Genomic DNA, 23,356 nt, shown 5'->3' with positions numbered 1-23,356 from the left:
CTCTGTCCATGGGGATTCTCTAGGCAAGAATACCTGCCGGGAGCCGGCGAGAGGCGCTCCACTCGTGACAAAGGTCATGAGGAAGGAGGCTCGGCAGACGCAAAGGCGGGATCGAGCCTCGGGAGTCCCCCTGGATATTCTCGAGCATCTACCCCCCAAAAACCAGAGTCTGCCTACTTTATTGCTTTGTGCTCTTACCTCTGACTTTACCGGGGGCTGTCCCCCACCACCATCTCGCTCTCCCTGACAAAGAGTTAACTTACAGCTCCAATTAATTAAGTTCCTGGGCATTAGGAGTGTTTAAATCTAAGCCCCTCAGATGGCTCTCTAACTCACCTGACAAGTTTACCCGGACTCCTACAGCTATGCATACAATTGTTTACAGTCTCCCAGCCTCGAGAGGCACGGGAAGCTTAAGATATTCAAATAGCTTAGAGCCTCTCAGAGAGTTAGAAACTGTCAGAATAAAACTAGTAAAAGATATCATTGATGAGCCAATGCTTGCTGCCAAGTTTCCACATCCCCTGTATTGTATCCTTGAATGTATATTAATTAATACAGTTGGTATGTAGAAAAAAATAAGTAGTGGCCTTGGTGCTAGCAACTTTAGACCCTTAAGGTAATAAATTCTTTCCTTTGTTGTAAACCCATTACACCTCTGCCCTATAGGAATGCAGTTTTATCTAACACCTTTGGAAGATGGCGCCAAACCTTAGAATAATTACTCTTAGAGAAAATAAGTCTTATGGTTGACAAACCTTTGTCAAGAGTCATAAAATATTAATAGGCCTTCTGGCCAGAAGATGATGTAAATCACCCAAACCATTTGTATACGATAAATTTGCAGGAAAGAAACCCTAGTTTTTGATAAGGATCAAAGACTGCTGACTTTGCATCCCCTATTATCCTCTATGTGTAACTTAGGGTATAAAAACCCCTGTTGAAAATAAAGCTACGGGCCTTGCTCACCAAAGCTTGGTCTCCCCATGTCATTCTTTCTTCTCAATTTCCAGCTGAGTCTCCATCTGGAGCGCGGAGGTCCTCTGCAACCATTTATTTGCCTGGGCTTCTAAGACCCACTCGAGAAGTTGTCTAAGGTGGGGCACCTTCCGCTATTCAAGAGGGCGCCTGCGGCCTCCGTGGTCAGAGCTAACCTGGTGTCACAGGTTATATTGATTTTCCGCGTAACCAAGCTACTCAGCCTCTTTTCTCCACTGAATTTTCCTACTGAGCTATCCTCATTCTATTACTCTTTATATCTTTGATGAATATTTAAATAGTTGCCGACGTCGTCTCCCCTTCGAATACCCTGGATCAGCTGGGGGCTGGACCTCGGCAAATACTGAAGTGGGTAGCCATGCCCTCCTCCATGGGGTACAGATATCTGTTTGGGTCCGCTTTCACTTCCTTTGGATGTACACCCAGAAGTGGTTTTGCTGGGTCACATGGTTTTTCTGTGTTTAAGGTTTTGAGGAAAAGTTAAGTGTTCCACAACACACCCTTTTACATCCTCATGGACAGTGCACAGAATTCTGATTTCTTGACACCCTGGCCCACAGTTGCTGTCTTCTGTCTGTTTCATAAAAGCCATCCTAATGGATGTAAAGTGGTATCTCACTGTGGTTTTGATTTGAATTACTTAATAATTAGTGATGTGGAGTATTTTTTCATGTCCTTCCTGGCCATGTATATATCTTCCTTGGAGAAATGTTTATTCCGATTCTTTGCCCATCTTTTAGTTGGTCTGTGTGTTTTTGTGGTTGTAGGAGTTCTTTCTTCAGTGTCAATCAGTATCTTATCAAATGTATGTCTTGTAAATATCTTCTCCCGCCCTGAGCGTGTTCACTCTGAGGGTGTTCGTAAGTCCAGTGCGTCTTGTTTCTCCCTGTGGTGCCTGTGCTTCAGGTAAATCGTTGCCAACTCCAATTTCACGACGCTTCTCCCCTGTGGCGCCTTCTGAGAGTTTCATGGTGTTGCTCTCCCATTCCGGTTTATGGTCTCCTCCGAGTTAAGCGTTTCAGCTGGTGTGCATAACGTAAGGCTCCAGCTTTGTTTTCTGCATGTGCATATCCAGTTTTCTTGCCGTCATTTGTTGAAAAAAATGACTGTCCTTTCCCCATTGAATAGGTTTTTGCCACCCTTGGAGAAAATCCTTTGACCATATGTGTGAGTTTATTTCTGGGCTCTCTATTCTATTCCATTGGTCTATATATTTGTCTTGAGGCCAGGACCACACGTTTTGATTACCATAGCTGTGTGGTAAGTTTTGAAGTCAGAAAGTGTGAGACCTCTAACTTTGTTCTTTTTTTCCAGCATCGTTTTGAATATTTAGAGTCTCTTGAGATTCCATGTGGATTTTACGATGCCTTTTTCTGTTTGTTTTAAAACACTGGCATTTTGACAAGGATTACATTGACTTTGTAGATTACTTTGAGTAGTAATGACATCTTAATAATATTAAATCTTTCAGTCTATGAACACAGGGTACCTTTCCATTATTGGCATCTTCTTTCTTTTGGCAACATTTTGTAGGTTTCAGTGTGTAAGATTTACCTCCTTGATTAAATTTATTCCTAAATATTTAAATCTTTATGATGTTATTGTATGTAGAAGTTTTCACTGATAGTGCATAGAAACCATTGAATTCTTTGTGCATTGGCTTCATATCCTGTGGATTTGCCGTTTTGTTCACTAGAACTAACAGGTTTGTTTCTGTATGTAATCTTCATGGTTTTCTACTCATAAGATCATATTGTCTGCAAATAAGAGATAATTTTGCATCTTCCTTTCCAACTTGGATGACTTATATCACTCTTTTTTTCCTAATTGCTCTAGCTAACACTCTCTATACCTTGTTGAATAGAAGTGGTAAAGGCAGGAATCTTGTCTCAGTCTTAATCTCAGAGGAAAAGGTTTCAGTGAGTATGAGGCTGGCTGTGGGCTGTTCACATTATAGCCTTTTTAAAGGTGAGATAGTTTCCTTATATTAGTAATTTGTTGAGTATTTTTATTATGAAATCATGCTGAATTTTTGAAATGCTTTTTTACAACATCATTTGAGGTAATTGTGTGTTTTTTTTTTTACCTTCATTTCATTAATGTGGTGTATAACATTGATTTTATTGAATCATCCTTATATTCAGGAATAAACTCCACATTTTCATGGTGTATAATCTTTTTCGTATGCTGCTGAATTTGGTTTTTTTAGTATTATGCTTAAGATTTTTGCATCAATATTCATGAGGGATATTGGTCTGTATTTTTCTTTCCTTGTTAACTCTTCTGGCTTTGGTAATACTGGCCTCATAGAGTAAATTTGGAAGTGTTCCCTTTTTTCAAACTGTTTAGAATTTGAGAAAGATTGGTGTAAATTTCCTCACTAGTTGTAAATCTGTTCAGATGTTTCTTTTTTCGCAATTCAGTCTTGGCCTGTTGTGTGTTTCTACTTGAGTCTTTTCTTACTGTAACTAAAGGTTTGTCAATTTTATTAATCTTTTCAGAGAACCAAGAAAAGATTGGTTGCTTTTTCCCTATTGTTTTTCTAATCTTCTCTTTTCCCCCTGCTCATATTTCTTATTTCCTTCCTTCTGTTACCTTTGAGTTTAGTTTCTTCTTTTCCAGTTGCTTAAGGTGAAAAGTTAGGTTATTGACTTGAGATCTTTCTTCTATTTTAAAGTGTTTATAGCGCTTTCATTGTATCCCACAAGTTTGTATGTTGTGTTTTTATTTTAATTTGTCTCAAGATATTCTCTAGGTTTCCTGAGATTTCTTCTTTGAGTCACTGATTAACACTGATTAAACAGTTCACAGTCTTGTGACTTTTCCAGTTTCCTTTTTGTTGTTGGGTTCTACTTTCATCTTTTCTGTAATGGAAATGATACTTTCTATGATTTCAGCCTTAAATTTTGTTAAAGCGTGCCATATGGCCTAGCCTGCGGTTTGTCGTGGAGAGTGGTCCACGTGCATCCGAGGGCAGTGTGTTGTGCTGCTGGTGGGTGGGGTGTTCTGTACACACAGGTCCGGTCTCACTTGTCTGCAGTGTTGTTCAAGTCTTCTGTGTCCTTCTTGATCTTCTGTCTGGTTATTCTACTGAAAATGGAGTATTGAAGTCGTCTACTGTTTTTATAGAGTTGCATTTCTCCCTTTAATTCTGCCAATATTTGCTTTGGAGCTCTGGTGTTTGGTGCATATATGTTTATAATTATTGCACCCTCTAAATTGACCCTTTTATTGTTGTGCAAATATGAATATCTATACACCTGTGTACATTAAATAATGTCTTTCTTTCTCCCTTCTAACAATTTATGACTTAAAGTCCATGTTGTTTGCTACTATGGTCACCCCCTGCTCTCTTTTGGTTACTATTTACACAGAATATCTTTTTCCGTATTTTCTCTTTCAACCCATGTATGTCCACAGGTCTAACATGAGTGTCTTGTAGACAGCCTATAGTTAGGTATTGCTTTTTTATGCATTCTGAAAATCTGTCTTTTGATTGGGGAGTTTAATCCATTTATATTTAAAGTAATTACTGACAGGGATGCACTTACTTTTGTTGTTTTGTTATTTGTTTACTGTGTGTCTTATAGCTTTTTTCTCCCTTATTTCCTTCATTACTGCCTTCGTTTGTATTTAGTTGATATTTTTTTTGCAGCAGATTTTACTAGTTGAATTTTTTAAGTAACAAGTTTTGATTCTTCTTATTTCCTTTTGTGTATATTCTACAGATATTTTGGTTACCATGGGGATTACATACACTGTCCTAAAGTTATGACATTCTCTTTTATATTGATACCATCTTAACTTCAATCACATACAAAAACTCTACTTTTTACAGTTCCATCCCCTTTATATTATTGCTATCACAAATTGTATTTTTATATATTGTGTACCAATTAATATAGACCCATAATTATTTTTATATACTTGTCTTTTAACTCCTGCAAAGAATAACAAATGGAGTTACAAACTAAAATTATATATTTGTTCACATGTTTACCTGTCCCAGGAAAGTTTATATTCTCACCTGGCTTTGAGTTCTCATCTAGCATCCTGTCATTTCAACCTGAGGGACGCTGTGTAGCATTTCCTATAAAGCAAGTCTAGTGGTAATGCTGGAGAAGGCACTGGCACCCCACTCCAGTACTCTTGCCTGGAAAATCCCATGGGTGGAGGAGCCTGGTGCGCTGCAGTCCATGGGGTTGATAGGAGTTGGACACGACTGAGCGACTTCCCTTTGACTTTTCACTTTCATGCATTGGAGAAGGAAATGGCAACCCACTCCAGTGTTCTTGCCTGGAGAATCCCAGGGATGGGGGAGCCTGGTGGGCTACCATCTCTGGGGTCGCACAGAGTCAGACACGACTGAAGCAACTTAGCAGCAGCAGCAGCAGCAGCGGTGGTAATGTATTCCTTCAGGTTTTATTTGTCTGACAATGTCTTAATTTCTCCGTTATTTTTGAAGGACAGTTTTGCCACATAGAGAAATCTCAGTTGCTAGTTTTTTTCCTTCAGTACTTTGAATATAGTATCCTACTGGCTCTGTCCTGCAAGATTTCTGATGAGATGTCCGCTGGTAATCTCACTGGGGATGGTTAGCAGACATTCGGTCCACACTCAAAGGTCTTTGATGTTTGGTCTTATCCAAGCTATTTAGTGTGGGGCAAATAGGCTCATGGACATTTTGGGTAGAACTAGATTTCAAAGACCTTTTGGCATAACTGAATGTCATATGAACCAAATGTCTTATGGATTGAATATCTTATGGATGTTTTGGACAGGACCAAATGTTCTTCAAGGTTGGGAATCCTTTGTACATGCCAAGTTGTGTTTCTCTTGATCCTTTCAAGAATCTCTCAGTCTTCTGACAGTTTGATAATATGTATTGGTGCGGGTCTCTGGTTTAACGTTACTTGGATTTCACTGAAGCTCGGATCTCTGCCCTTTCTTCTCCTTTTGGCCTTCCTATAGTGAGTGCAATTGTCTGTTTACTGATTTGCATAAAGTCTCCTAGGACCTCTTCCCTTGTCTTTATTCTTTTTTGTTTTTGCTCCTCAGACTCAATAATTCAACATGACCTGTCGTCCAGTCTGCACACTCTTTCTTCTGCCTGTTTGAGTATGCAGTTGAACTCCTATGGTGAATTTTTCTGTTTAGACAATGTACTTTTCAGCTCCAGAATTTCTGTTTAGTTCTTTTTGAAATCATTTCTGTCTCTTTATTGATATTCTCAGTTTGTCCATATGTCCTTGCCTTGATTTCTGTCCATGTTTTTCTTTAGCTCTTTGATCATATTTATGACAGTTGTTTTAAAATTCTTTGTCTCAGTTCAGTGTGTGTGTTTCTTTAGAGACCATTTCTAGTTCCTTTAGACACTATTTCTAGAGATTTATTTTGTTCTTTGAATGAGCTACATTTTCCTGTTTCTTTGTATGCCTTATTTTGGAGGGTTAAAGTTAGGCATTTGTAAAGACAGCCCCTCTCCCAGTGTGTGCAGTCTTCTAGAAAGACCTTTAGTATTTAGTGGGCTCCTGAGCCTTGAGATCAGCCTGGGATGCAGGCTTGAGATATTCTCAGGTATTTTCTTGGTATGTATCCTGTCTGGTTTGTGTGTATGCTTTAAAAAAAAATTCCCCAGCTGCTTTTACAGGTTGATTTCTCCAAGAGTCTCACCCTGGACTCTTCTTGTGGCCTTAGATAGTCTATCATATTCCTCTGCCTGTAATCCCTTGCTCCGGGGCATCCATGGGTCTGTAGTCCCCCTGAAATGTTTACAGGCTGTGACCCATTGCTGCCTTTTGCAGCTTCCAGCCTGAGGTCCAAACCGTACCAACGTTTTCTCTCTGATCTCCAAGTCAGATGAGACAGAAACTAGTTCTCTAGGGAGCCCACAAATAGCCCAGAACATTGCAAACAAGTTCCATCTCGCTCCTTCTGTCTTGACGGAGGGGGCTGGAATTCAGGCTGTGTCCTTCTGACTGCACCTTGCTACTCCAGGGAGTAGGTGGGACACAGGTGAGCGAAATCCTGGAATGTGCTACTGTTTTGAATGTGTCTTTTTCTTGACTGGATGTTCACTTGTTTGCTTAAACATTTGGCTTGTTTCCAGAGCTCCTATAAAGTTACTTTAGTCAGTGGTGCAGTTGTTTTTTTGTTGTTTCCCTAGGGAGACAAAGGCCTGGCGCTTCCTTCTCCCTGTCTTACTGACGTCACTCAATTGTATATCAGACCTTTTGAGACTTGCACTTCTGAATGGGATGTTTTGCTGTCACTGGTGATAAGTGTGGTGACATTAGCTGATACGGGTCCCACTACACCCTCAGCTTCTGACTGCTCTCTGTTTTCTCAGTACAAGCATGGGGGACCCATCATTGCTGTGCAGGTGGAGAACGAGTATGGGTCCTACAACAAAGACCCCGCCTACATGCCTTATATCAAGAAGGTAAGAGTCAGCTCAGCTCACCTCTGCGCGTTCCCTCCATGGGCTCTAGTGTGATGTGTGGGCCTGTCACCCAGCACCATTTACTAAGCGGTAAATCCTTTCTCCAGACCTTGATTGCAACAGGGTCCTCACTTGTGCCCTCTGTTGGCTGAGTTTAACAGGGATTTTGGTACATATGGTGCTGCGGGGGCTGAGAGTAACGGAACTGCCTTGACAGGGCCCTGGAGGCCTTCCTGGAGGTGGAGGTTGCTGATCTGACCCCAGCACTCAAAGCAGCGGCCCCTCCTTCGGCTGCACATTGGCTTCATCTGGGAATTGTTTAAACTCACTGTGCCCGGGCCATATGCCGTCTGTTAAGCAAAGGTCTCTGGGGTGGAGCTCAGACATCCGATTCCAGCGTGCGGGTGGCTGGAGCCCCTGACCGAGTGTGCGGCAGAGCAGGCAAGGGCAGGGCCAGAGCGACACCAAAAAGAACAGATTCCTACTCAGAGGTGTGCTGCAGTCCATGGGGTTGCAAAGCCTCGGCTGCGATGAGTGACTAACAGCTGCTCAGAACTGGCTCCTTTTGCTTGGCAGCTGAGACCTGGAACAGATGCATCCATTTCTCTACGCCTCTGCTCTCTTCTGTGAATTGGGACTGATGGGAGGGTTGCCTGTCCCAACTGCATGTGCAGTCAAGTCGCAGGCTCAGTGCTGCTCCGGCATCCAGCGAGCGGTCAGCACACAGGACAGTGATGACATCACTGGCACCAGCGTTTTGTACGTGGGAGGGTCGGGCCCCGTGTGCGTCGAGAAAGCCTCAGTGCCTCCAGCTGATCTGATGAGAGCCTCTCCGGCCCCTGGTGTCCTGGGTGACCGCTGCTGTCATGGGCAGAGTCATGTCCATCTGGGGGCTCCTCCGGTCCCTGCAGATGCTCGGAGGTCCTCACCCAGTGTCCCCCTCCTCCCCTGCAGAGGGGCCAGGCTCCCTCGGGGAGGGTGCTGTTCTTGAAGCCGGATGGGGCGAGCTCAGTACTTGTCTGGGGCAGGCTCAGCGGGGCGTCTTCTGCCACAGCGCCACCCTGAGACTCCCCTGGGCCAGAGCCCCGGATGCCTGTTCTCCTGTGCCTGTGGGGCTGGACCAGGCTTCCCCAGTCCCCGGGCTGCAGGGAAGGAAGCTGCTCTGCTGTCTCTCTTACCGGGTGGTGACCCTGGTGTCTGGGATGGGGTGCATAAAGGGATGCTTGCCTGGTCTCGAAGCCCAGGGGAGGCTGGGCTCCTGGGACGCAGGTTTCTCCTGGCCGCAGGGCATGCTCCGGGCGGAGGTCAGAGTGTGACGTGGTGGGAGGTGTGAGGAAGGACAGCCTGTTGTCTGACCCCCTCGCAGGCCCTGCAGGACCGGGGGATCGCGGAGCTGCTCCTGACCTCAGACAACCAGGGCGGCCTGAAGAGCGGCGTTCTGGACGGAGGTACCTGCCAGGAGGCCGTGGGAGGTGGGGGCGGCGCCCTGGCCTGAGCTCTTGCGTGCTCGGCGCTGGAGGGGTGGACTGGTGGAGCACCAGGGACACCCAGGGCCCCGCGGATGGCAGGACACGGGACAGCAAGGTGGGCGTCCAGCAGGGTCCCCAAAGAGGCCAGGCAGACCATGGGCTGGTGTCCGGCAGGGACAGCTCACTCGCAGCTTGATCCTCAGGCCCTGTGGGCACCCCCCTCTGCTGGTGCTGGGTCCCCGCCAGCCGCTCCCATTGGAGCAGAGGCCTTCGCCCTGGTCTCCCTGCGCCGCGCCCTCCCCGCGCCCTCCTGGGAGCCCGGCCTGTCCCCGCGGGACGGCGGTCTCTGCCAGCGCCGCGCTCCCCACGTCCACGCTCACGGCTCCCAGCGCCTCTGCTCGCCCAAGGGCCGTGGTCCTCTCTCCCCGACGCTGCCTTCTGCAAGGCCGCAGTGGCCCCGAGTGACACGTGCGGTGCCCGCAGCCTCCGACCCAGTACCGTGGGCCTCTTCTCTCACTGGCGTCCGGGCACCTCAGGGCAGCCCCTCCCGGCGCGCCTCCCGAGGGGCCCATGCGGCGGCGCTGTCTCGTCGGGTGGGAACAGAACCCAGGCTCTGGGCTGAGGCGTTGGGCCCCGGAGCGCGCTTCAGCCGCGGGGACCACAGAGGAGTCGCGAGCGGCGGGTGCGGGGTCTCCGGGGCCCCTGGTGGCCCCGCCCCTCCACCGCGTGCCCCGCCCCTGCCCCGCCCCTCCACCGCGGGTCCCACCCCCTCCATCGTGGGCCCCGCCCCTCCACCGCGTGCCCCGCCCCTGCCCCGCCCCTCCACCGTGGGTCCCACCCCCTCCACCGCGGGTCCCACCCCCTCCATCGTGGGCCCCGCCCCTCCACCGCGGGTCCCACCCCCTCCATCGTGGGCCCCGCCCCTACCACGCACCCCACCCACGGCACCGCCTCTCTCCTGTGGCCCCCTCCCCTCCACAGCGGGGCTCCCCTCCACCACGGCCCCGCCCCTGGCCCGTACCTGCTCCCTGGAATGATTTTTTTCAGTTAGTTAAATGTGATTAAAGCAAGACTTTCACCAGGTGAAAGAAATCTTGGAAATGCTCATGAACTGAGAGGCTAGCCTTGACGTTTATACAGAAGCGCGTGTGAATAGGCAGTGAGCGGGAACCTGTGTGCAGCACAGAGCTCAGCTGGGTGCTTGGTGAAGACCCAGGGATGGGTAGGGGGCCGCGGGAGGGAGGCCCAGAGGGAGGGGCATGTGTATACCTACAGCTGATCCACGCTGTTGTGCAGCAGACACCAGCAACATTGTGGAGCGGTTATCCCCCAACAAAAACTCAAAACAACAATGAAAGAAACACGCGGTGCAGCCTCCGCGGCCCTCGCCCCAAGGTGCCCACTTTGAGCTGTTTACCTTTCACTTTGGCTCTGCCTCCGTGACTCTAAATAACCTGCACAGAGAGCCCTGTAGTGTGGACATCAAGTCCTCTCTCCTGCCGCCCTGGCCCCGCAGCTTTGCCGGGTGCAGCTGTCCCCCCACCACTGTCCTGATGGGCACGATACTTGGGGCCTGAGTAAAGGTCCTTACACGGGCCGGGCAGCCCATTGTTGTTCTGGACGGTGTTTGTGGCCAGCTCGCTTCCAATGTAACCACCCATTGGTTTTCCTTTTCTTTCAAAGTTTTTTCTGTCTCTCCTCTTCCCTGTGTCTCTTACACACTTGACCAGCAGCTTCCAGCTCCCATCAGGGTGTTCTAAGACACCTCTGCCTGTCGGAACCTGATCTAGTCCGATGCCCTCACCGTGTCCCTGGCCCAACGGTGGCCCAGGTCCCCTGGAGTCCGGGTCTGGGGACTTTGAAGCGTCGTCCGTCATTTTCTACACGTGCTGCTGTGACTTGGGCCCTGTGTCTCTGCGGAGCCCACCTTCCTCGGCTCTCTGTCGGCTGTCGGCTGGACAGAGCAGTCCTGGAGGCTGCTGCTCCCTGCTGTGCCGTCCCGCCTCTTCTCTGGTTCCGTCCTCTGTGGGTCCAAGGCATGTGTTCACCCTCTGCGCCGTGTGGCTCTCCAGCTGCCTGTCTTCTCCTTTGCCTTCTACTTTCTGGGCAATTTCCTCAACCACCTTCTCCCCATCCTTGTGTTTCCTGCACCGCGTTTTCCTTGAATGCGTTTCTTTTCTGATGGCCTGCTTGCCAGTGGCTGTGACTAGTGCCCTTCCCTGTGGGGGTGACTGGACTGAGGCGGCCGTTCCAATCAGGGGAAGCAGGTGTGGGTGTTGGGGGTGACTTTCACAGGATTAAGTGACTCTGGAGGGAATCCTTCGGGCTGACATGATGAGAATCTGGGGGCAGGAAGGTGCAGGAGCCATCTTCTGGGCTTCCTCTTCTGCAGGTGCTCGGACCTCTGGGGCTTGGCTTTCTTAGGGGGCCAGGCACGGGGTGAGGGGAGAGGTGGCTGGAGGGGGCCACTGGGCTGCGGTGGGTCATCACCTCTGCTCTCACAGGCTGGTTACGACCCCCCAGCCCCTTTCCTGGCTCCTCAGGTTTCCCTGTACCATGCCCTCTGAGAGTCTCTGGCCGCCCCGCCCCTCCTCACCCTCCTTCCTATTCTCTGGCTCTGGAGGGGGTGGGATGGAGAAGGTGCAGGGCTCCCTCGGCTGGTTTGCCCTGTGGCTCCGAGGTTTCTGCTGGGCCGGTTCAGACTGGCCCCCTGTCGGTGTGGCTCTTCATGTTAGGTGAGGAGATTCCGGATGTGGGGTCTTCTCCATAGCAAGTGGGCCTCCCGGGGTCCCAGCTGATGTTTGGCTTTTTAAAAACTTAATTAATTTTTTATTAGAGTTAAGTTGCTCTCCAGTGTTGTCAAGATCTCTTTTTCGGTTTTTGTTTACTCACCACGTGGCCCCTGGGACCTTCCTTCCCCGACCAGGGATGGAAACTGCACCTCTGCAAGGGACGCACAGTCTTACCCACCAGATCTCCAGGGAAGCCCCGTGATCAGGGCTCACGCTCCACAGGAGACCACCCAATGAGCATCCATCTTCCTGGGCACAACAGAGCTCAGGCCAGGGCACGTGAGCCCCTCTGTCCAGGGACAGGAAGCAGGCAAGAGCCTCGGAGCCAAATTCTGCCTGAGGGTTGGCCGCGTCCATGCCTCTGGGCCAAACATGGCACATTGTTCTTGGTTGTGCTTTTCCCTGGTGGAAAGCCAAGGGGACTATCGCTGGGGATGGGACAGAACACTAGCCCTCATCTAAGGCGTAAAAGGGGAGTCTTCTTAGATGGTCCACCCAGTGCTGGAGGCTGGGGGTGCAAAGTGAACATCAGACTGTGGGCTCCTGTGAAGGAGGAATTAAAGGAAATGCATGCTCAGGTTGTGAAAATTATGTAAGTCAAACACAGCTGCTTAGTGAGCGGATCTCTGTAAGGCCTGTGCTGAGTGGTGGCATTTCCAAGATGAACCAGCGAAGTCTCCTGGCGACAGAGGAACTAAACTCTTGGTTGGCGGTTGGAGACGGTGTCAGGATTAGTCTACTTGCTGGTGAGCTGAGGACGTCAGGGGCGTTCAGCCCTCCGGGCGAGGGGTGATCGCTGTCCCCTGTGTCCTTCCTGCCCGCAGTGCTGGCCACCATCAACCTCCAGTCACAGTCGGAGCTGCAGCTGTTCACCACCATCCTGCTGGGCGCACAGGTGCGTGCGCGCTGAGCCTGGGTCAGTGTCAGGGGCTTCAGTGGGCGGGGGGACCACAGGGCTCGGCCTTCAGCTCTGCCCCCTTCCCCATGCACGGCCCACCCTGCCCTGTGCTGTCTGCCCCTGGGGAGGGGAGCCTGGTGCCGGCAGGTGTGTGGAGGTGGGTTCCTGCCTCTTGATGAGAAAGGGGGCCTTTCTGAAGGCCTGGAACTCGAGAGCTCCATGGACTCAGTGAGCCCCCAACGTGCTCCATGTGGGGAAGATGCTTCACTGCCTGGGTCTGGCCTTGACCCGCCGGGACTCTTGGGGCCCAGAAAGGCTGTTGTCTGTTGTCTTCAGCTGGCTGGGGGCACGGCCCATCAGGCTGGCGCAGAGTGGGCCTCACGGGCGATGAGGCTTCAAGACCGCCCTCCCCTGCCTTAGTGCGGGCGGGCGGGTGTCCTCTCTGAGACCCACACCTGGAGGGGTTAGGGTGCTGGAGGGCTTGCCCCTGACCCAGCACAGATGCCGTGGGGTGCTGGGGCACCCCCATCCCAGCTGCTGCTGTCGGAAGGCAGGGGTGAGGTCTAGAGGCTCAGCCGCAGGAGTCCTGGGCAGTGGGAGGTCCGCAGGGCCGGCCCCGCCCCGCACTTCTGTTTGGAGGGATGGGCAGGGAGGAGGCAGGATGGCGGGAGGGAGGGAGGTGCGCAGGTGGGCACCAGCCCCGTCCGCCCTCCCTCCCACACCCTGTGCCACGCCTGCTGGCAGGGTTCTGAGGCCACAGAGCCTCTGCCCTCAGGGACACGGACACCCACTTGGGAAGAGTCCTGCGAGGTACACAGTCGCCCTCAAGGTCATCCAGGAAAAGACGGTGCAGTGACCCTCAGCTTCTCCTCTTTCTTCTGGGAAGTGGAGGTTGTGCTGGAACTGACTCGTAGGGCCGTTGGAGGGTCAAGTGGGTGATGTTTGGGGAGCACCCAGGACAGCTGTGCTCCCCGTGGGCACCGTGGAGTTGCACTTGGAGAGGTGGCTCAGGGCCGGCCAGCCTGCCCACTGCATCCGCCGCCAGCGCCAGCGGCCTCTTGCCCGCTGCTCAGCCGCGTGTTTTCCTCCAGAAAGGGGCCATGGACCCATCCAGGTTCAGGTCAGAGGCCCCGTATGGTGCTCAGGGGTTTCACACGCACTCCGCCAGCCCCGGTCTGTGCCCAGTGACCGGAGGGTGGATGTGGGCATCTCCGGGCGCCTCCCAGGGCTGGGCCGTGTGTGCTGACAGCGCCAGCTGCCTGTCTCGTGTGACTGTCCCAGTAGCCGTGTCACTGGCCGCTGTGCGTCTATCCTCCAGTTCAGGACACAGATTCCAGGACAGAGGCCCCCGGCAATCCGGTCAGGGCATGCAGCACAGTCAGTGCGGAGCCAGCCCCAAGCCACAGTGACTTGGGCTGTCGGCCGAAGTCCAGCCCTGGCTCTCAGCCTGGAGCCCCTCCCCGCAGGGGAGACTGCTGACCTGTGTGACTAGCGACCCTCGTTAGTGACCCAGATGTGGTACGAGTGTCCCCTTGGGAGGTGGGCAGCCTGGAGGAAGCCGAGCCATGGCTTTCCCGTGGCGCGGTCAGGACCGTCTCAGTGGACCATGATTCTGCGGTCCCCGGATGGAACGGGGGTGCTCTGTGCACTGGGGACCCTGACCGCCAGGCGGCCAGCTGCAGGAGCGCCCCCTGTGGGAGGGAGGAAGGTGCGGGGGGCCGGGAGCTGGGGCGGTGTTGCTGCAGCCCCTGGGCAGCTCCCTCGAAGGTAAGCATGTGGCTGGGGAAGGGCTGGGCAGGCAGAGGCGCCAGCTAACTACTCCCTTTGGCGCACAGGGCAGTCGGCCCAAGATGGTGATGGAGTACTGGACGGGCTGGTTTGACTCGTGGGGTGGCCCCCACTACATCTTGGACTCCTCAGGTGGGTGCTTGGCGGGACCCCGTGCAGCCTGTGCTGGCCTCTGACACAGGACTGAGCGCCAGAGGAGCTGCCGATGGTGTGAACTGGCTGCCGTGTGGCACTCTGGGCATCTGTATGCACAGGCAGCTCCTGAGAACGTCCAGAGTCCTCTGACTCGACGGGGAAGGAGCAGTCAGACACCCCTCTGGGGTCTTTGTAATAGTTCTGGAGTAGTGATGAATGACCGTCGCTGGCATCCAGCCGACACAGGATGTGTGTAAAGAGGAGATAAAAACCCGGAGTCCAGAGCAGACGCTTCCATGTGTGTAGTGCAGGTGTTCTCTGTCTGCACTCTGCGTGCACGTGCAGGTGTGGGCGTGGGCGGGTGTGGGCGTGGGCGGGTGTGGGTGTGGGCGGGTGTGAGTGTGGGCGGGTGTGAGTGGGCGTGGGCGGGTGTGGGCGTGGGTGGGTGTGAGTGGGCGTGGGCGGGTGTGAGTGTGGCCAGGTGTGAGCGGATGTGGGTGGATGGGGGTGTGGGCGGGTGTGAGTGGATGTGGGCGGGTGTGAGCAGGTGTGGGTGTGGGCAGGTGTGATTGGGTGTGGGCAGGTGTGAGCGAGTGTGGGCAGGTGGAGGTGTGGGTAGGTGTGGGTATGAGTGGGTGTGAGTGGGAGTAGGCAGGTGTGGGCGAGTGTGGGCAGGTGTGGGTGTGGATGACTGTAAGCGGGTGTGGGCGAGTGTGAGTAGGTGGAGGTGTGGACGGGTGTGAGCAGGTGGAGGTGTGGGCAGGTGTGGGTGAGTGTGGGTAGGTGGAGGTGTGGGCAGGTATGGGTGTGGGCAGGTGTGGGCAGGTGTGGGTGTGTGTGGGTGTGAGCGGGTGTGGGCAGGTGTGGGTGAGTGTGGGCGGGTGCAAGCAGGTGTGTGTGTGAGTGGGAGGGTGTGGGCAGGTGGAGGTGTAGGCGAGTGTGAGCGGGTGGAGGTGTGGGCAGGTGGAGGTGTGGGCAGGTATGGGTGTGAGCGGGTGTGGGTGAGTGTGGGCAGGTGGAGGTGTGGGCAGGTATGGGTGTGAGCAGGTGTGAGCGGGTGTGGGCGAGTGTGGGCAGGTGGAGGTGTGGGCCAGTGCGGGCAGATGTGAGAGGCCCAGAAGCTCAGCTTCCTGTGCTGTGAGATGTGGATGCCCCCACTGCTCTGGAGGATGCAGAGACCGCCTCCCGTGACCTCTCGTTTTGAAGACCTGGGTGCTTCTGGGCTTCGCTGGTGGCTCAGCAAAGAACATGCCAGGAATGCAGAAGGTCCACGGTCTGTGCTCACAGACCGCATTGCGGGCAGCCTCCCTGCACATCAGCCGGGCGCACCTGGCATTTCCCTGGGGTGAATCCCCAGCTGGCACTGCTTCCTTCACGCGGGCGTGATCTTCTCCAGGAAGAGGACTGTCAAAGATGTCCATTCCCCCCAGATTCATCAACAGCCAGTGTTATTAATCAATAATGGTAACATTTGCTGTCTGATAGGGGCCTTGCTTGGCTCCCCTGTGGCTCAGTGGTAATGCATCTGCCTGCAGTGCAGGAGACGTGGGTTCAATCGCTGGGTCCAGAAAACCCCCTGGAGGAGGAAATGGCCACCATCTCCGGTGCTGTTGCCTGGAGAATCCCATGGACAGAGGAGCCTGGTGGGCTGTAGTTCATGGGGTCGCAGAGGGGCAGACGTGACTCAGCGACCAAAGAGCAGCGCCTTGTTCAGCTCTTTTCCTTCAGCCAGTGGAGGGGTTTTAAGCTGTATGTGATGTTCACTAATCGTGCATGTTACTCCTCCACTGACCCTGTGCGTGTGGTGGGCTTCCTCCAGCCCGGGTGGGGCGGGGGCGCTCAGACCGTGCCTCTAATCAGGTCCTCCAGGTGAGCAGCGGGCGACGCCCCCTGGGCGGGGGGTGGGGCGCGCGGCCCTGGCTGCAGCCTGGCCCCAGGCAGACTCGTCTGGGAACTGAAAGCGGCCGAAAGCCGAGCACTGGACTCCGGGCCTCTGGCCACGGACTGCGGCTGGGTTCAGGGAAGCCGTGGCTGGAGCGGTGAGGGGCCTCCCAGGGGCTCAGAGCTTGTGACCGCTCGGCCATGAGACACCCCTCCCTGCAGAGGTCTTGAACACGGTGTCGGCCATCGTCAATGCCGGCTCGTCCATCAACCTGTACATGTTCCACGGGGGCACCAACTTCGGCTTCATCGGAGGAGCCATGCACTTCCAGGACTACAAGCCCGATGTCACCAGCTACGGTGCGTATCCCTGGTGGGGCACGCACAGCACTCCTGGTCACTCCACGGGTGTCCCTCGGGGACAGCAGCTGGCACCTCCCATGTGAAGGCGAGGTTTTGTCCAGACTGTCACCAAAGCTACACTGAAGGGTGTAGGAGGCCAACTGGCTGGGGAAGGAAACACAGCCCAGTCCAGGAGGGGTGGCCCTTGGGGGGCCTCCCGCCTGCCAAGTGGGGTCTGGACACTCTGGGGCCGTTCACGTGTTCAGTGTGTGTGGCATTCTGACTGACGGACGGCTCACGTCGAGCGTCTTGCCTGTGGCGTTGCTGGGGCGAGGAGCCCACTGCTGAGCCCGCCTCCTCCCGCGACGTTGTCCTGGGGCCTGACGCCTGTGACCTGTCTGGTGTCTCGCAGACTACGATGCGGTGCTGACGGAGGCCGGGGACTACACGGCCAAGTACACAAAGCTCCGGGAATTCTTTGGCTCCATGGCAGGTACCTGGATGCTGGCCGCTGCTCTGAGACCTCAGGAAACTGGCTTCCTCCCCTTCCCTCTCACCATCCTCCCACACCTCCCTCCAGCGCACCGTCCTCCCCTCCTCCCCTCTCCACCCCCTGTCCTCCCCCCTCCCCCCGACCTCCCCCTCCCCCCGTCCTCCCCCCTCCCCCATCACCCTCCCCTCCCCCATCGTCCTCCCCCTCCCCCATCACCCTGCCCTCCCCCATCGTCCTCCCCTCCCCGACCCCCCTCCTCCCCACCCCACCTCCCTGTGCAGGAACTTCCTAGAAAGGACAAGGAAGTATGAGCGACTGTTGTCATCTGAGCAGGGGTCTTGCCAGCTTCACCTCCTCACAAGTGTCTATGTTTCGAAGGGTGTGAGAAGCAAGCCCCTGTCCAGCCCCCATCTTCCTGGGGGGTTCTCTGTGTGGCTGGCAGTGGTGTGTTCTGCTGTGTGTGGGCAGGAGCCGGGGCCTGTGGTGGCTGGGGGTGCAGTGACTGTCGGGTCCCTTGGGGACGCCCCACTGTCTGCTTGTGGTGCAGGGGCCCCTCTTCCCATCCCGCCTGACCTTCTTCCCAAGACGGCATATGACCCAGTGACACCAGCTTTCTACGTGTCCCTGTGGGATGCCCTGAACTTCCTGGAGTTGGTGAGTGCAAGCTGGGCCCTGGGCTCAGGGCCTCATCCCCCGCCACGGACTGCGGACTGCGGCTGGGCCCACAGACGCTCTGAGCTTCCTGGAGCTACTGAGCTGAAGGATGAAGAGAACCCGTCTCCACGGGGCTCCACCCTGGCCTCAGCTCAGAGTGCAGAGGACAGGCTGACGGGAGGAGGAGGGGGGAGGGATGCCGGGAGCCAGAGGAGGAGCACGGAGGAGGGGGGAGGGATGCAGGGAGCCAGAGGAGGAGCACGGAGGAGCAAGGGGGCCGAGGTGGGGTCCACCCCGAGCCCCAGGCCCCTATGCTCAGCTTCCTTCTGTCCCTGTCCCCTGACCCTGATGAGGAATCAGGCAGGACTGTGGCGCTTGCCCGAGTGACAGCAAATAGAAAGCGGTCATCCTCACCACGCCCCATGTGCTGACCCCACGAGGCCGCCCACAGCCTGTGCCCCGCTCCCCGGAAGGCAAGGTGGCCTCTTTCAGTCAGCCTCACCCCCGTCTCCTGTCCGTGCAGCCGATCACCTCGGAGCACCCGGTCAACATGGAGAACCTCCCGATCAACGGGGGCAGCGGGCAGTCCTTCGGGTACACACTGTATGAGACCACAATCACCACGTCCGGCGTCCTCACTGCCCTTGTGCGTGACCGGGGACAGGTAGGGGTGACCCCGCACCCAGATGCCCCCACGTGTGGAGATGGCCCCACACTGCGGCCTCCATTTCCTCCCCACCCCTGGGCCCTCCCCTCTGCATACTGGGCTGGACCCCCAGGACCCTGCCGACGCTGTAGCCCGCACCTGCTCCTTGGGCAGGTGTTCCTGAACACGTTCTTCCTGGGGATCCTCGACTACAAGAAGAAGACGATCATCATCCCCATGGTCCAGGTTTGTCCGGGCGGGGGGCCAGAAGGGGGCCGGGACTGGGGGTTGCCACAGAGGTGGGGTGAGTGTGGCTCTGTGATCAGGGACACTATCTCGTGCTCAGAGTTCAGGGAGAACTGGGGCGCCACCGAGAAACCCCGAGGGGCGGCTGGGGCTTCCTCAGGGCGCCCTGTGCTGCCCACAGGGGTTCACGACACTGAGGATCCTGGTGGAGAACTGCGGGAGGGTCAACTACGGGGACAACATCGACCAGCAGCGCAAAGGTGGGTCATGGTGCCGCCCGCCTGGCCTTCCCCACAGGAGCATCGCAGGGCACGGGGCTGTGCCACGGAGGGGCTCCAGGGTGGATGGGGGTTTCTGGAGCCCCTGGAGGGGTGAGTCCTGGGATCCCTCTGGAGGGGTGAATCCTAGGCACCCCTGGAGGGGTGAGTCCTGGGAGCCCCTAGAGGGCTGAGTCCTGGGAGCCCCTGGAGGGGTGAGTCCTGGGAGCCCCTGGAGGGATGAGCCCTGGGGTCCCCCTGGAAGGGTGAGTGCTGGGAGCCCCTGGAGGGATGAGTCCTGGGGTCCCCCTGGAAGGGTGAGTCCTGGGAGCCTCTGGAGGGGTGAGTCCTGGGGGTCCCTTGCAGGGTGAGTCCTAGGGACCCCTGGAGTGGTGAGTCCTGGGGTACCCTGGAGGGGTGAGTCCTGGGGGTCCCTTGCAGGGTGAGTCCTAGGGACCCCTGGAGGGGTGAGTCCTGGGGTCCCTCTGGAGGGGTGAGTCCTAGACACCCCTGGAGGGGTGAGTCCTGGGAGCCCCTGGAGGGATGAGCCCTGGGGTCCCCCTGGAAGGGTGAGTCCTGGGAGCCCCTGGAGGGATGAGTCCTGGGGGTCCCTTGCAGGGTGAGTCCTAGGGACCCCTGGAGGGGTGAGTCTTGGGGTCCCTCTGGAGGGGTGAGTCCTGGGGACCCCTAGAGGGGTGAGTCCTGGGGTCCCTCTGGAGGGGTGAGTCCTGGGGTACCCTGGAGGGATGAGTCCTGGGGTCCCCCTGGAAGGGTGAGTCCTGGGAGCCTCTGGAGGGGTGAGTCCTGGGGGTCCCTTGCAGGGTGAGTCCTAGGGACCCCTGGAGGGGTGAGTCCTGGGGTCCCTCTGGAGGGGTGAGTCCTGGGGTACCCTGGAGGGGCGAGTCCTGGGAGCCTCTGGAGGGGTGAGACCTGGGGGGCCCTGGAAGGGTGAGTCCTGGGGTCCCTCTGGAAGGGTGAGTCCTGGGGTACCCTGGGGGGGTGAGTCCTGGGAGCCCCTGAAGGGGGTGAGTCCTGAGGGACCCTGGAGGGGTGAGTCCTGGGGGCTTTCTGAACCTTCTCTCTCTTCTTATCTATCAAACCCGGGGGGTTTCATGCAGTCTGAGATAGGAGCTGGATGAGAACCCCCCAGACCCCTGGGGCCTCCCTTGGGCTCGCAGCCGTGGCCTCCCCTTCTCTCCCGTCCTCCTGGGGTCCCTGGCCGGGTCACTGGTCTGCTCCATCTGGGCCGCAGAACATTGACCTCAGTAGCTGCAGGCTGAGATGTCCTGGTCAAACCCGTCATTTGGGTCTCCTTTCCTATTGAAAGCCTCAGCCCCAAAGGGAGTGCCCTCCAGAAGGCCCAGAGGCAGACGCCACTCCGGGCCCCCTCAGAGCCACCCCGGGCAACCCCCAGAAGACCCAGAGGCAGATACCACCGGGTGCCCCATTAGAAGGCCCAGAGACAGAGGCCAGCCCGGCCGGGCCCTCAGAAGGCCCAGAAGCCTGGGGCTGGCAGACTCCACCCGCTGGCTCGCAGGGCTTTGGGATGGCAGGGGAGGAATTAGTGTGTGAAGAGCCCCCTGGGGAGCTGGCCTCTCCGGGGAGGGGAGTCTTTTCTGGAACTTTCCGGAAGCAGTCCATGTATGTGCCTGGCCCGCTGGGCCCCTGTCGGCCCTCCTCGCCCAGTGTCCTGACCCCTTCCCACAGGTATCATTGGAAATGTCTATCTGAACGATTCTCCCCTGAAAAAATTCAAAATCTACAGCCTGGAGATGGACAGAAGCTTCCTGCAGAGGTCTGTCCCGCCCTATGCCACCCGAGAGCAGAAGAGGCTGCCCAGCCTTGCCCCTGCCCCGCCCCGCCCCGGGGTTCCTGGGACCCCCTCCCCAACCATTGCCACAGGCCATAGGGCGGGCGGGGGCTCTGGACACAGGCGACCTGCGAAGGGCCCCTCCCTGTCCGTCTGCCCGCAGGTTCACTGCAGACAAGTGGAAACCTCTGACGGAGGAGCCCGTGTTCCCTGCGTTCTTCCTGGGAGCCCTGTCTGTCTTGGACTCCCCCTATGACACCTTTGTGAAGCTGGAGGTGTGTAACCCCCACCGGGGCGTGCACACTGCGTGTGCCCACAGGCTCTCCGTCATGGCATCCCTGGTGGAGAGTACCGGGCGGGCTTCTCAGGGCCAGGACTGGGGGTCCAGTCTGAGCCGAGCACCCTGCGGGGGCAGCTGCAGGCTGGGGGCAGTCCTGGCTGGTCCCTCGGAAGGCAAGCGCTCCTGTCACTCTGAGTTCAGCCAACTGATGCGTCCCTCTGCTTCTCGTAGGGCTGGGAAAAGGGGGTCGTGTTCATCAACAACCAGAACCTCGGCCGCTACTGGAACATCGGGCCCCAGGAGACCCTCTACCTCCCAGGCGCCTGGCTGGACATAGGCTTAAATAAGGTGGGGGCTTGTCCCCCGGGACCCCTCCTCAGCCCCGCCCTCCCTGCCCTGCCGTGTTTCCCCGGGGGCCTGGGTGGGCTGGAGAGGACAGACGTTCCGCCTGGAGACAGGCTGGCCATCTCCCCCAGATCATCATCTTTGAAGAGAAGATGGCGCAACGGATAATCCAGTTCGTGGACACGCCCAACCTGGGCCAGCACGAGTACGTGCACTGAGCCGCCCAGGCCCGCGACCCCGCTGACTGCTGACCGGCCTGTGCCCGCTCCGGCCGCCCTTGGGAGTCTGCCTGCGGCTGCAATTGACCCTTGCCCTGCAGGACCAGAGGTGCGAGGAGGGGGCGAGGGGCCCTCCCTCCTGGAGCGCCTCCCCACTCCCCTGGGCCAGATGGGGACTGTTCACCATGGGGGCCGGTGGGGCCCGGCTCCTGAGTGCTTGCTCCTCTGCCCCGGCCCAGCCGTGCCCTCGTCCCTGTGGCCCCAGCTCTGAGCTGGGGGGCACGTGCTGTCCATGGAGGGTGGGGGGAGCCCAATGTCCCTTCACGACCTGCCCAGGTCTCTCTGCCATCCTGGGAGGACGCCAGTGCAGTGCAGAGCCTGCGGCCTCCTCTGCGCTCCCCGGGGTCGCGTCTGAGAGTTGGTCCTCACCTCCTGCATCCACGCATTCCCACCCCGCTCCACATGAGGAAGCATCCACTGAGAGGAAAGGCCACTGCTCTGGGGAATTGGGGGGGGGCGGGGGTGGGGGCAGGGCCAGGCAGCCTCCTCCCACATGTGCATCCAGACCCCTGGGTGTGCCCAGGGGTGAGTCCTCTGCGGGGCTCCAATTCACTGCCCTGAGTTGCAATAAAGCCACAGAGTTGAGTCCAGGCCTGCTTGGCAGTGTCTCTCTGACCCGGTCTGTGTGCGGGGAGCTGAGACACGGGCTTGTGGGGCTGGGCACAGAGTCAGCCCAGCTGGTGGGGAATGCAGACCGTCTGGCGGGCAGGAGGCGGCTGGGCCGGCGGGCGCGCGTCCTCACGGACCTGCATTCCTCTGCCACCAACGGAGGCTCTTCTGTAATAGCCCCAGTCCAAGGGCGGATTCCTCCCAGGAGTGGGACACGGCTCGGGTCTCCTGGGGGCACCAGTGTGCCGCCCCCGGGCCCACAAGCCGGGTCAAGGGCAGACGGTCTCGGCGGGCTAAACCCCGTGGTCCTGCTGGAGGCAGACAGTGGAGCTCACTGAAACGAACCTGTGGGCCATGGCTGGGCAGCGGGGAGGTATCCAGAGCACGTCTTGATCTTGTCCAAACTAACCAGCCCTTCCTGCCCCGTGTTCCACGGGAAGCTCAGAGCTGAGTGCCAGGAGCCGAGGCTCCGGCTGGGCCCCACGAGGCCCGTGGGTGCACGTCCACCCAGGCACGCCTGGGGTCTGCAGTGAGCATGCCCTGCATGGCCCTGTGCCACCTGACACGCAGCCCTTCCTGGGCGAGGTCCCTGGCTCCACCCATCTTCTTGACTTCCCTGCCCGGTGACCCCAGCTTGTCCGTCCAAGCACCTAGGCAGGACATGCCCTCCTGCTCACCCAGCCTCTGAGTGCTGGGCGTCTGAGGCCCTCCCAGGCCTCCTCCCGCTCTGTCCGTACTTGCTGCTGAGGCCGTGCACGCAGGGCTTGTCAACAGCCTTCAGGCTTGTTCTCCGCAACGTGCATCCCCCATCTGAGCTCAGGGGCCCCAGCCGCTGGCTGCTCACCTCCCGTGAGTGTGTGAGTCACATGACCCCACACTGTCGTCACCGCGTGGACCCCTGCAGTCTGCCCGGAGCGGTGGACAAAGCTCTCTGCTCTGTCTGGCTCTCCTCGGCTCCTCTCAAACCCCGTACCTGGCCCAGCAGCTCACCC

At 56.4% G+C, this 23,356-nt stretch overlaps 1 protein-coding gene across 1 annotated transcript in view; it reads left to right on the top strand.

Moving 5' to 3' along the window:
- Window positions 1–22,335, top strand: part of GLB1L2 (galactosidase beta 1 like 2) — a 39,211-nt gene extending 16,876 nt beyond the window's left edge. The window contains exons 6-19 of the mRNA XM_025265966.3: window positions 7,349–7,441; window positions 8,808–8,889; window positions 12,527–12,597; window positions 14,436–14,520; window positions 16,627–16,764; window positions 17,159–17,239; window positions 17,787–17,893; window positions 18,417–18,557; window positions 18,714–18,785; window positions 18,967–19,045; window positions 20,750–20,837; window positions 21,016–21,127; window positions 21,364–21,480; window positions 21,609–22,335. Coding sequence (XP_025121751.2) covers window positions 7,349–7,441; window positions 8,808–8,889; window positions 12,527–12,597; window positions 14,436–14,520; window positions 16,627–16,764; window positions 17,159–17,239; window positions 17,787–17,893; window positions 18,417–18,557; window positions 18,714–18,785; window positions 18,967–19,045; window positions 20,750–20,837; window positions 21,016–21,127; window positions 21,364–21,480; window positions 21,609–21,695 — 1,353 coding nt within the window. The 3' untranslated portion in view covers window positions 21,696–22,335. The remainder of the gene's footprint in view (window positions 1–7,348; window positions 7,442–8,807; window positions 8,890–12,526; window positions 12,598–14,435; window positions 14,521–16,626; window positions 16,765–17,158; window positions 17,240–17,786; window positions 17,894–18,416; window positions 18,558–18,713; window positions 18,786–18,966; window positions 19,046–20,749; window positions 20,838–21,015; window positions 21,128–21,363; window positions 21,481–21,608) is intronic.
- The last annotated feature ends 1,021 nt before the right edge of the window (window positions 22,336–23,356 follow it).

Source organism: Bubalus bubalis, chromosome 16, assembly GCF_019923935.1.
Source record: "Bubalus bubalis isolate 160015118507 breed Murrah chromosome 16, NDDB_SH_1, whole genome shotgun sequence".
Lineage (NCBI taxonomy): Eukaryota > Metazoa > Chordata > Mammalia > Artiodactyla > Bovidae > Bubalus > Bubalus bubalis.
The sequence above is the reverse complement of the archived record's forward strand: the minus strand, read 5'-3'. Positions and strand labels throughout refer to the sequence as shown.